The 13,141-nt window shown below is 32.4% G+C and overlaps 2 protein-coding genes across 2 annotated transcripts; one reads left to right on the top strand and one right to left on the bottom strand.

Moving 5' to 3' along the window:
• Positions 1–2,561: 2,561 nt before the first annotated feature.
• Positions 2,562–5,895, bottom strand: LOC101514782 (protein TONNEAU 1a-like). The gene is made up of 8 exons (XM_004497310.4): positions 5,693–5,895; positions 5,469–5,601; positions 4,845–4,933; positions 4,636–4,755; positions 3,603–3,736; positions 3,130–3,155; positions 2,891–3,047; positions 2,562–2,751 (listed from the first exon to the last, which is right to left on the bottom strand). The coding sequence occupies exons 1-8, from the start codon at positions 5,777–5,779 to the stop codon at positions 2,700–2,702; spliced, it is 798 nt and encodes a 265-aa protein (XP_004497367.1). The 5' UTR covers positions 5,780–5,895; the 3' UTR covers positions 2,562–2,699.
• A 2,705-nt stretch (positions 5,896–8,600) lies between these two features.
• LOC101514457 (leucine aminopeptidase) lies at positions 8,601–12,687 on the top strand. Its single transcript, XM_004497309.4, has 4 exons — positions 8,601–9,699; positions 10,216–10,449; positions 10,682–11,008; positions 12,270–12,687. Exons 1-4 carry the CDS (start codon positions 8,728–8,730, stop codon positions 12,564–12,566), a joined length of 1,830 nt encoding a protein of 609 aa, XP_004497366.1. The 5' UTR covers positions 8,601–8,727; the 3' UTR covers positions 12,567–12,687.
• Positions 12,688–13,141: the final 454 nt, after the last annotated feature.

Raw genomic sequence — 13,141 nt, 5'->3', positions numbered from 1 at the left:
GATAATGTTTGAATCTAAAAAATTATCTCTATTAAAATTCAAGATTATATTTTGACCAATTTTTTTGTAAGGTCGCATCTATATCTCTCTATAATCCATAATAATGCACAAACCTTAACTCTAACTCAAACTAACACTATCAAATCACTTAAAAACATAAATTTTCGGAACATTTACTTAGTCTAAGCCACACAAATAATTATCAATACAAAAATTAAATGTCCCCCATCGTGTGAATCAAAATATATCTTAGTAATAACTATTAGCTTTAAACATATAATTTTTCATTAAATTCAAATGCGAACGAATGTTTCATCAAATGTACGTGTGAAAATCACATGTTCAATTAATTAACGTGTGAATTAAATCAATTTTCCTTTAATAATTGTTCAATGTGAATTTAGACAAAACTTTTCATGGTTATGCAAATTCTCAAGGCATAATTAATAGTGTGGATTACCAAAAGTGATATATGTGATAACCAAGAGCTACATTATTGAATATAATACATGTGTTAACTTTATTTTATTATTTTGTTAGTTTTATAAGAGATTGTAAATATCACTATAATTAACTTACATAATTACAAGGTTTCAAGTTTGAACCTGGGACAAAACGTTCAACCTAACAATATCAATATTTGTCAGTTGAACAACGACTTAAAGACAATTTCCATAAAAGCCATGTGAATCAAAGTTGTATGACTATGCATTAATTGATTGAGATTGTATGTTGTTTTTTATCTTAGAAGGAGGATTGTGCATTATTCACAATTGCATGAATAAAAAATATGCATTAACCACAATTGTGTGAATCAAGACATGAATTCGATACCCAAATGTAGCATCAAACTTATTAAGTCTTAATGCAACAAACCTTAATCCAAGCTAAGTCCACCAAATCACTTACAAATATAATTTTCCTAACTATGTACCTAGTCTAAACTAAACACATGGTTTTCCATGATGGAGAATTAAATGTACGCAAAATTAAATGTAGTCTATCGAAACTGTCATCAATCAAATGCACAAAAGAATCAAAGTTGCTCCAAATAATTGTAAACAACATTAAATGTAGTGAGTGAACGCAAGCTCAATCAAACATTGTCGCCAGTTCATGTTCTCTGTTTTGCATACCTAAAAAAATTGCGGCAGTCCCATGTTCTTTTAACGCAAGAATGTATTCCATGATGGAGAATCTAAACATGGTATTGGTTAAAGAACTGCAAATCAGTATTACTACGTTCCTAATGAGGTTCAATAATTTAATATTACTGCAAATAGATGGTTAATTATACTCGGTTGAAAAATAAAAATTGGATAAATAAAAAAAGAAACTAAAATAATGTTACAAAGTAAAGATTTGCTGTTTGGCGGAGGAAGGCTACGAGAAGACATTCTATGTTGTAATTTTTCAGAAGAAAAAAGAGGCCTCTAAAATGAAACTAAGGTGATTTTAATAATAGCATACCCAATTCTCTGTACAGAAGGTTGTGGCACAATCCAGCCCTCTTAAAAAGAGCCTTGTCTATGACAGCACATTCAATGTTATTTAAGATTGTCAATGACACCAAGGACTCTAAGAACTTTCATAAGGTGTTAGGACCAAAAAAGTAACTTGCGAAAAACTTTTGTTTTAAGAAGCCTATTTAATGCTTTGAAGGAGAGATGTAAGTTGTAGATGAAAAATGAAAAATGAGAGTGGAAACGGATTTACATTTATCCCAAGACTCGAATGTAACCAATATCCAGAAACCTATATGAACATAAGAACTACAGTAACTACGAGAAGAGAGGAACTGTGCAACAGCTAATGGGGAAAACAAGGATTAACATCACTAACAGAGCGATTCCCAAGTCAAAGCTGCTGGGTCTGAGGTGGAATATTAATCCATCTGTAATATTTTAATTTGACAACAGCAGGAACAGTACTTAAGATTCTGTTGAAGTTTTATCCTATTTTTATTTGACATGTAACAAATACTTGGGCGATATCCAAAATGCCAGTAGTTTTCTCCCAAACAAAGAGTAATACTAACATGTAAGTTGAAACACACAAAAAAGTACTTGTAGAAACTAAGAATAATTTCTAAAAAGGTCTATACAAAAATCACTTCAAAAAAATATCCAAAAGGCACCGTGAAGGTACAATAATCAAGCCAGAGAACAATGTCAGCATTCATGAATCATGGGCCTGCTGCCAACCCAATTCCTTGTGCTTAGTTATTATATCTCAAATCTGTATACATACCCATTATTGAAGAGACTTGCATTAAATACGCACCCAAAATGGGAGGACTCAGAACCACATCTTCTGACATCGTCAACAAACAAAAATCTAGTACTGCTAAAGCAATACAATAGAACCAAATAACCTAGCAAGAAAGGTTACCTTGATTACAAGCTTTCTCTCGCAAAACATTTTCCACAAGACTAGATGCTGAACAATATATGGCACTTAATTGGCGACTATTCCTTAGGCAAACATGAGCTAACATTATCGACACACTCAAGATAAAATTCTCAGATACGACCCAAAAGAAAAAAGTTAGAGGAAAAAACTCACAGAAAACACTAAATCATATCAATATAAACGATCTTACATAAACTGGGATCATTCAATCATCACCGAAGGTAGAAAATTCAGAATACACAATACAGTACAGGGGCAGAATGTGGTCATACAAGCAATATCTCTCCCTAAACATGATCAGCCCTGCCATCATCTTCACTGATTCCATCACCAGCGTGTCTGCAGCACCAAAGGCAACCAGAGAAAGATTATTTTTAATGTTGTGTTCCATCAAAACCAACTACCGACATGGTCATAAAATATGAATGCTTTGAGTAGTGTGACAAAAGACTATCATCAGAATTGAATCAAGACTAACCGCCAAGATGATGTTAGATTCCGAGCTTTTCTGTCCAGTTGAAGATTTTCCAAAGCACTTGATGCTTGAATTACATCATCGGGAAGTTCATCGCTGTCATATCGCCAATTATACTCGTCCTTCCTGTATGCGGACACGGAGGGTCCTCCTCTTCTATCTGAATGCTAGAGTGTAAATTAAAGGAAATTTCCAAGCATGCAAGTAAATTACTCTAAAAGTTAATCACAGGAAATACCCACCAGATGCCTGTGACGAAGGAACAGCCCTGCAACAAGCACATGTGTTACTTCAAAATTATCTACTAAAAAAGAAATAGAGAAGCTGTAATAGAGAAGCTGTAGTAACACCAAGAAATAAAATAGTAACAAGGTAATATTAGACAACCTTGTAGAGAAATAACAGAATGTTTTAAGCAGCAATTTTAATGAAAAAAACACTTCAGAAACAAATTTATTAAGCTTCTGAAAAAAAATCTTAGTATGAAGAAACAATAGGATTTCTGGATATTTTGAAAAGCTACTTTGAGTAGCAGCTAAAAAAACTATAATTGTGAATACTTTTCAGCCAACAAATAGTTTTCTATAATAATAACCAAACAAAAAAAAAGCTACTGTTTTATGAAAAATATCTAAAAAAATATATCATTCTTTTATACAACTTCGAAACATTTTTTAAAGCTTAAACAGATGGTCCTTTAAGGTCAACTATGCACCTTCCTAGTGGAGGTAAGCCACCAGCAACAGATGATGATGAATGCCTACGCATGTTCCGTGATTCTGAGTTTGGCAAAGGTTCAGTTTCTGAAGTAGTAAACCTCCTACCGCTAGCCCTTGCTTGGGATAAGTTCTATCAAATCGAAATCAGCATGCAATCAATCAATAGTAAATACACATTTCCAACTGTTCTGATATATGACGCTTTCAGATCATTATTTTTTATATTGCACATGTCAAGTGAAAAAAATCGCAAATGCACTGTCATGACTGAGAATAGCAACTCCTGTACAGTTCTAACCAAACAACTGATCTCTGATTTTTCTTTACATATTAGTTTGCAGCTACATGGGGGTGCATATACACATTCACTGTACAACTCGGTAAAGGATCTCCAAAACACCACAAAAATCAGGCAGTAGCATATAGGGCATTCAATCAAGGAAGCCTTAATTTCACGTTATCGTACTCTAAAATTTCAAGGTCATTTTTTACATTAGCAAACAATATCATTTCACCTGGTTCTATATATCACTGTCTCCCTAATTTTAACCACAGTTAATAATTTCCCTTTCTAAATCTACAAATATGAAGTTTCATAAGCCTCAAATTACAACATTTCGCCTCTACAATTCTAAAATTCATAATTAACCAAGTCTAAGTACCTGCCAACATTTTGAGATAACTCCAGTTGTAATAGGATTTCAAGCTTGTGTTGTCAAACTACAAACAACGTAGAACACAGGTGCAAGGAGACAAGTTCACAGGCTATGACAATAAACATGGAAAGTGCTTTCTATAGCTTGACCAGAAGAAATTCAGAGTGTCAACAAAAAGGTTTTACTCGGGTTCAATCTAAACAAAACTAAATAAAAGTGCAGCATATGCAATCCTTGATTCCATTAGTTTAGAATACAAAACCCCTCACAGCATATGATATAGTACAAAAACCATAAACTAGAAAGCTCAGTTAAAAAAACAGCAGAGTAAAGAATGACAGAATGACATCATGTGTGCAACTAGCTGAAAAACCTCAAATTTCAAGAATCCTTCAAGCACGTCCAGAAGTACAGGACTGTCTCCATTTCTATTGAGATCGTATCCATTTTTGCTACTAAATTCTTTCAACTCAGCCTTCCAAAAATCCTTTTCCTGCAAGAAATAAAGTATGTCAAGTAAAAAACAACATAACAGGAATCAACAAAAAGCAACAAGATAATAAATACAGGTGGATCTATTACCAAATTACATTCTGGAAGATAAACTTTAAGTGTGTGATTGAGCTGTGCCCAGTCAAGGTATTCACATATGAGTGCAGTAAGGAGTCTACCTGCATGGTGAATTACCAAAAAGGAAACAATGGTTTCAATGAGGTGCATTTCATAACAGATTGAAAATGAGCATTACGAAACATGAGCATCTCCAAACATAATGCTACTCTCATTGTCAACCCCCTAACTCGCCTGTTTGGATTGGCCTATTTGAGCTTGTCTACTGACATAAGCACCGGTGAGAGTGTTTCGGATAACTTTTCCAACAATTAATAGCTTATATAAAACCAACATGACTATATTTGATCTTTTGCTACAAAAATAGGTAATGCATAAGCACTCATATGATATGATAAGCTCTTAATAACTAAACAGTTTATCCAAACAGACGCAGGTCAGATCGGATACATGAAGCTCAATTTATATTATAATAATAACTGAATTAAAGCAATTGAAGCTCAACTTATAACAATTATCCAATTGAATATAACATTAAGCAGTAGAATATTGCAACGACGTAAATTAATACAATTGAATTTAGCTTAAATAGAAAGATGAAAAGAGTTAGAAGGGAAAAAGAGGGAAGGTACGAACCAGAAGGAGAAGCGTGAAGCTGTTTAGCGCGATCGTTGCAGCTACCTAACAATGCAGGAGGCAAACCTTGGTCTTTTTCGATGACGCGATCTTCTTCTTCGATAGCTTCGAAGACGCTAGCTCTGAGTTCAGCCTGAAAGAATAATTAAAGAACCCTAAAAATTGGATCTAATGAATGAATGAAAGAGAGAAGAAAGAGAAAACCCTAATTGGAGAGAACATACGCGGATCCTGGCAAGAACGCCTTTCTTTTCGAGAGTGCGAGTGACGAGTGTTTTGAGGTCCATCATTTCTCGCGTGTAGTCATCCATCTCTCTCTCTCTCTTTCTCTCTTCCAATTTCCAATTTCAGATTACCGAACTCTCTTGCTCTCTGCTTCTCGTTGCGTCTTCTTCTTTTTTCTCTTTTCTCTTCTTTTCTGTGCGCCAAATACCGATTTATTATTTCTTCTGTTTTTTTATTAAAAAAAAAAAATCAAAATATTTTATTATTATTATTATTATTATTCACGTTGTATTCTTTTGTCCTCGGTAAATAATTTGGAAATTTACTTACAATTATGAAGTTTTATTATTATTTTGCTATCTATGATAGTTAAAATTAAAGATCACAATGTATTCTTATTGTTAGTATTAATATTTTTATGTTGTTATATTTTGTTCTAATAATTCCCGGATAATTGTTCACTTTGTCCGATTTAGGTATAGATAATGATTAAACGTAACACAATGTATAGATTCAATTTTAAAATATTTATAGGTAATTTATTTTATTATTGTAAGTGTAATATTTGGTCTTTCACCGTTTTCTTTTTTTATTTGAGTTATTTATATTTTTAAATTTATTATTTATCTTGTAAAACATTATAAAATTATTTTTGACTTTTTCTTTTTTTTTCTGTCATTTATTTTTTAATATGTTTTTAAAATTATTTTTTAAAAGCGTTAGCGTAAGAATAAAAATTTTGAGTATTGAGTTTATGTAGTTTATTTTATTTCTTATTTTATAACACATAGTAAATATCATTATAATTAACTCGTACTTTTGTGAAGTACATAATTCTAATATATATATATATATATATATATATATATAATTATTAATAATTTTTTTTTAATAAACAACAAAGTCACTTTAAACACAAGAGAAATACATAAATATTCACCATCTTCATCTTTCAACAAGTTTTGTCTCAAAATAAATTATTCTTTAAAATTTTAATACAATATTAATTATTATTTTTTAATTATATTATCTAATTAATATTATTTGTATCACTTTTAAATCAATATATTATATTTTATATTTATAATAATAATAAATACATTAATACATGATAAGGGTACTTTCTTAAATATATTTTTATTTTATTTTATTTTATTTATACACTTTTATTAATATGGGAAAAATATTCAAATAAGTGATTGTCACTTTCCCAAATAAGTTGAGTTGTATATTGGACCCAACACATATGGTCCACTGTATTTTAATGCTTAAAAATCATTATAACAATGATTAACAACACTTAACTCATGTATAAGTTAACAACTATTTTATTTATACATTGAGATGATATTTTAATTGGTGTTCGTTCAACAAATTCAACTTCGATGATGTATATTTGTTTTCTCTAATTGTCATTTAATGAACATAAATCAAATCACTTTATCAACTCTAAAAAACGAGGGGAACAATAATCTTCCATTTTCACAAAGCAACATCTATCATAATTAGAATTTTGAACACTTTTTGAGTATTGATTCACTTCAAATGGCCTTAAAAAAATAGACGATGAATTTGAAAAAACAAAAATTATGTAGTTAAATAAAATGTTGTATAAGAAAAAAAAAAATTGTACTTTCATATACTCAAATACTTAAATTCTCATACACTTCTGGTGCTATGTTATCTCTACCATCATCCCTAAATATAAATATATACTGCATATCTATTTCATCTCACAAAGCCACAAACCATAAATTCATAATATTATTTGATTTAAAAACCCATACATTCATTAAATTTATGATATTCAGATTTATAACATACAAATTCAAATCAAAATTTTCAAACTCAGAAAAATTAAGAATGAAAAACCTCTAAATCTATTATTCTTTCATAACTTTCAATCCACTCATCACATTCATTTTCTTCATATCATTCATCTTATACAACTCAGAACGTTAATATAACGTAAAATTATCATTTATAATAAAAAATAATATTAAAATAAATATACAAAATTTAATATCAATTAATTTAATTATTAAATAAAAAAAATAAATTGAAACCATAAATCTCCTACAATAATCAAACCATAATTGTTTAATCTCATAACTTTCAAATCCAAAATCATAATCATCAAACTCAAATTCAGATTCAATAAAAGACTTACATCTAATACAACTCCACCCATCCCTCTGCTCCTTTCACATACTCATATTTCACATCAACATTCACACCTCTTTTTCAGTTTAGATTCATATTTGATGACATTAGTTATCCAAATCAAATCCATCTCTTCTACTTAAACATCTTTCTAATTTTTATTTTCGTGCATTGACAACGGTGAAATTCAAACAAAGACAACAAGAAAAATGAATTTTAAAATTGTTAATTTTTTCAAAAGATTATAGTTTTAAAAGTCATAAATTTGATGATTTTGTTTCTAAGCTTCTAGATCTAAAAAAATTATAAATTTATGGATTTGAATATTTATGAAATGAGATACCTTTAAAACTTAAAGTTTTTTTTTAAAAAATTAACTCACCTATTTGACTAAAAAGAAGTATAATTAAGGGATCAAAACATAAAATATATATATATATATATATATATAGAATTAGAGAGCAAAATATAAAAGAAAAAAAATTAAAGGACTTAAAAAATAAGTTAATTTATAAAATAATGAACATAATTAAGTAGAGATTTAATTAGGAAAAAAAAATAAGAATAAGGGCATTTAATAATTTGAAAATAAACTTAAATTAAGGAATAATTTTTGTGTGCTTATATATAAGGACATTAAATTTATATTTTTGATCACAGATAAAAGTCATTTGCCTAAAAAATACCTAAATAAGAATATATCAGTAGTTTATGCCTTTGTCTTGTCATTAAGAAAGGAATCAAAGCATGATCATCAACCTCAATCAAGTTTAAGAAAAGATAATAGCACTAACAATCTTTTCATATTCTCCACTGTCCATTCCCACTGTTTTATAGTATCATCACACTATTGAGCAACAACAAAGAAACAATGGCACCAGTTGATCCACACTCATTCACAGACTCAACTCACCCACCAACAACCCACATTTCCCTCACTCTCTACTTAGATTTCCAAACCTCAACCATTCACGCTTCCTCACTTTTCACTCTTCAAAACCCTTACGCTGGTCCCTTCTCACTCGACACTCGTTCCCTCCAAATCCACTCAATCATCGATCCTCAATCCCCCAATAACACCCCAATCCCTTTTGACCTCTCTCAAACCCCAGACCCAATCAAAGGTTCCAAACTCACTCTCAATCTTTCTAATCACACCTCCTTTCTCATCAAATACACCACCTCCCCTTCTTCCTCTGCTCTTCAATGGCTATTACCACCTCAAACTTTCAACAAAAAACACTCTTTTGTATACACTCAGTGTCAAGCCATTCACGCACGTTCAATCTTCCCTTGTCAGGATACACCAGCCGTGAGAATATGCTATTCGGCTCGGCTTAATATTCCGGCTGAATTAACGGCTGTCATGGCTGCGAGACACGTGGTGCGTCGTTCGCCGTTGGATGATGACGAGTCTTTTGGATTTTCCACTAAAGGTAGGGTTGTGGAGGAGTTTGTTATGGAACTTCCAATTCCACCTTACCTGTTTGCATTTGCGGTTGGTGAAATTGATAATAGGGAAGTGGGACCGAGAACTAGGGTTTATGCTGAAGCTGTGAATCAAGTGTTGGATTCGGCTGCTAAAGAGTTTGAAGGGACTGAGGATATGATAAGGGAAGGGGAGAGATTGTTTGGAGGTTATGAATGGGGGAGATTTGATTTGTTGGTATTACCACCTAGTTTTCCTTATGGGGGCATGGAGAATCCAAGGATGGTGTTTTTGACACCAACTGTTATTAAAGGGGATGCAACTGGTGCACAGGTTGTGGCTCATGAACTTGCTCATAGTTGGACTGGGAATTTGATTACCAACAAAAACAATGAACATTTCTGGCTCAATGAGGTATCATACATCACTATAATATAAAAAATGCTGCTTTTCATCATATCTTTAGTATTTGTTATAGTCTCTTCATATTCTGTTTTGCTCGTGTCTTTAAGTTATAGCAGTTAGTCTTGAAGTTTAATTGTGATAAATTTGTTGAGTTATGAAGCAATGACACAAATATGAAACATGAGACTGACACTGGTATATATGCGTTGTTCCAGTTCTACAGTTTGCATTTTTGTTCGTATTGTTGCTTCATCACTGTTGGAAAACATCATGTACTAATATAAGTACTCCTTTTCCTATTAAAGATGTAATATTTGTTGGCTTTTGCATTCTTCCTTTGATTGGTTTTCATTTGGCAATGCAAAAAACCTTGCTTTGGTATTTTTTCTTAAGTTATTTATTTCCTTAGCTGACATAGTGAACAATTGGTCACATACATTTGCTTTAAAAACTGATTTTGATTGTGGTTTTTTCTTAGCAAAGTTAAATATGTGACCACTAAGTTACTATTGAATCCGGTTTTAGGGCTTCACTACGTATGCAGAACGCAGGATTGTGGAGGCTGTACAGGGAGAGAAAAGAGCCGCATTGAATATTGGAATTGGTTGGAGAGGTTTAAATGAGGATGTAGAGAGGTTCAAGGACAATATGGAGTTGACTAAGCTAAAAAATAATCAGGAAGGAGTTGACCCCGATGATGCATATTCTCAGGTTCCATATGAGAAAGGTTTCCAGTTCTTGTTGCGCATTGAACGTCAGGTATTTGTAGTTGTTTACTTGTTCTTATATGTAATTATGTATAAAGCTCACTTTCATATTCTTGATTATTTTCCGTGTTTTAAGGACATTCTTCATTTACGAAAAGCTGAAGTTATTAAATTATGCTCATACCTTGTCTTGTTTTTTTGGGTTGAAGAACACATATATGTTTTGTCATTTTGGAGTTAATCTTGTACTTATTTATCAGTGAATTTTCTTGCTAAATGTACAGGTTGGGAGACCCGCATTTGACGAGTTTCTGAAGAAATACATTGCCACCTTCAAGTTCAAATCGATTGATACTGAAACGTTCCTTGACTTCCTTAAAACAAACATCCCTGGCATAGAGAATCAGATTGACCTAGTACTGTGGACAGAAGGTACTGGCATCCCATCTGATGCTTTTGAGCCTGAGTCCAGTGTGTATCAAATGATTGTATCGCTGGCAAATGAATCCGTAAATGGGAGGATGCCAAGGGAGGATGAAGTTGCTGAGTGGCAAGGTCAAGAGTGGGAGCTCTACTTGGATAACTTGCCGAAGTCCATTGAAGTTTCTCAGGTATACTGTTTTCACAATTTTGTAATGACATTCTGTTTCTGCCATTGTTGTTAAGAACGAAATCCTACCTAGGATCAGGGATGGTGTTGTTAAATCGCAAACATACCCAAAAAAAAAAAAAAAATTAGACACATGAAGAAAAAAACATGCAATTTTTCATACGGTCAAGCTTACTCTGAGGTGACAAAATTGTACGATGTTATGATTTAGATTGTGGTCTTGACAACATTGTTTCCTCCCTTATTTGGTAACTTGATGTCTATGAGCTACTCATTCTTACGTGGCACTTGTCAAAATAGCCGCACTCTGAATTCTTAAAGGAACTGCTCTTTATTGCTATATCAGTTGGATATTGAATGAAATGCCTCATAGATGGACAGAAGTGATTTATTGCCTGGAAAGCATAGCTTTCAGTCTTATAAGTCAGTTAGTTTCACACCTTTTTATTGGATTTGATAGGTTTGTCACTGCCTTTTTCTGCTAAAATACTGAAGAATACTTGAGTCACAAGCCTGTAAATACGTGTTTGGTTGTTCATTAAAAATCACGGGAAGAATATGAATGCTAATCTCTTTGCTCTTGCATACTATAAACCTAGTTATTGTTTTGATGCTCTTTGCAAGTTTGCATATTTTTTCCTGAACTCATCATCCAATATTAACATTTGGTTATCACACCCGCCCCGAATATATGATTCAATAGGAATCACAACTTCGGTTTTTGAGAATTGCACGACCTCATAAAATATTCACCTTTAAAACAACAATTCACCCAAGCATAATTCTTCGGAGAGAAATTCAACTCCACTATCAATCCCCTTTTAGCACTTGCTGCTCATTATTATTCTAATCTCTTATATTATATACTTTTTTTATGGGAGAAATGACCGCTATAAAGCACTTATAGAGGCACATGCACCAAACACATCATTGACATTTTGACATTGGCAAGCAATTGCCCATAATAATCTAAGAAAATAAAAGTGATTGGATGTATCAGTGTAGTGTTGGTTTCTGACCAACACGTGTTGGACATTAAACACACCTTTAAATTGAAGTGTGAGTGCTACACAAAAGACAATCCATATGCTAATGCCATCATTTGTTGCCCATTACATTATATTAGTTGAGTATCATGCGCCTCCTTTCATATTATATTGCTCTTTGGCTGTTTGGTCGATATAAAATAAAGAACAATAAACATACTAGTGGTTAGTAAAAGATTGGCAAATTTATTAAGTTGTATAATACATGCTGTGCAGATCTTAGCCTTGGATTCACGCTACAAACTATCTGAATCAAAAGATTACGAGGTAAAGGTGTCATTTCTACAGCTGGCTATTTCATGTGGATGCAAAGCTTACCATAGTGAAGTGGAGAAAACCTTAAAAGAAGTTGGAAGGATGAAGTATCTCCGTCCACTTTACACTGCACTTGTGAAAGGCAGTGGCAGTGAAGATGACAAAGTGTTTGCTAAAAGACTCTTTTCTGAGGCTCGAGAGTGTTATCATCCTATTGCTCAAGGTGTTGTAGAGGCCATTTTAGCTAAGTATATGTAGAAGGAATTTTCTCATAATGTTTTTCTATATTTGAACATCTGCAAGGGAATATTTTTCTTGAGCTACTTCAGTGTGTTTTTTAACAGTTAACGATATAATAAAATATGGTTTACTTTTATTATTCTGATTACCTTCATATCTGCTGCTGCTATACCAAGTTATTTCATAATTCTTCCTCCAGTGACCTCTCATCCATTGGTTTATTATTAGAGAAAATGGGTTATGCATTGTCAGTGTACACTGAATGAGAATCATTGATTTCATTATCACACTAAGTAATTATGACCGCCATAATTAAAAACCATGAAGTGAGATTGACTGTTATTGTATAACTTTAAACCGATACTATTATAGGTTGTGGGAGAAAAAAATGTCGAGTAATTATGAAAATTTCTTGCACTTTGGATGCGGTGATAAAATGGAAGTAACCAAAATAAAGACGATAAAAGGAAAATAAATTGTGGTTTCTGATATTGTTATATCAAAGGGGAAAAAAAGTGGGTTGTCACTAGGGATGGGAATAGGCTAGGCCGTCCGACAGGGGCCTATGGTCTGACCTACTTATGGTCTGGTCT

The sequence above is a fragment of the Cicer arietinum genome, chromosome 4 (assembly GCF_000331145.2).
Source record: "Cicer arietinum cultivar CDC Frontier isolate Library 1 chromosome 4, Cicar.CDCFrontier_v2.0, whole genome shotgun sequence".
In the NCBI taxonomy this organism is placed as follows: Eukaryota; Viridiplantae; Streptophyta; class Magnoliopsida; order Fabales; family Fabaceae; genus Cicer; species Cicer arietinum.
This window is presented reverse-complemented; position numbering and strand designations above follow the sequence as displayed.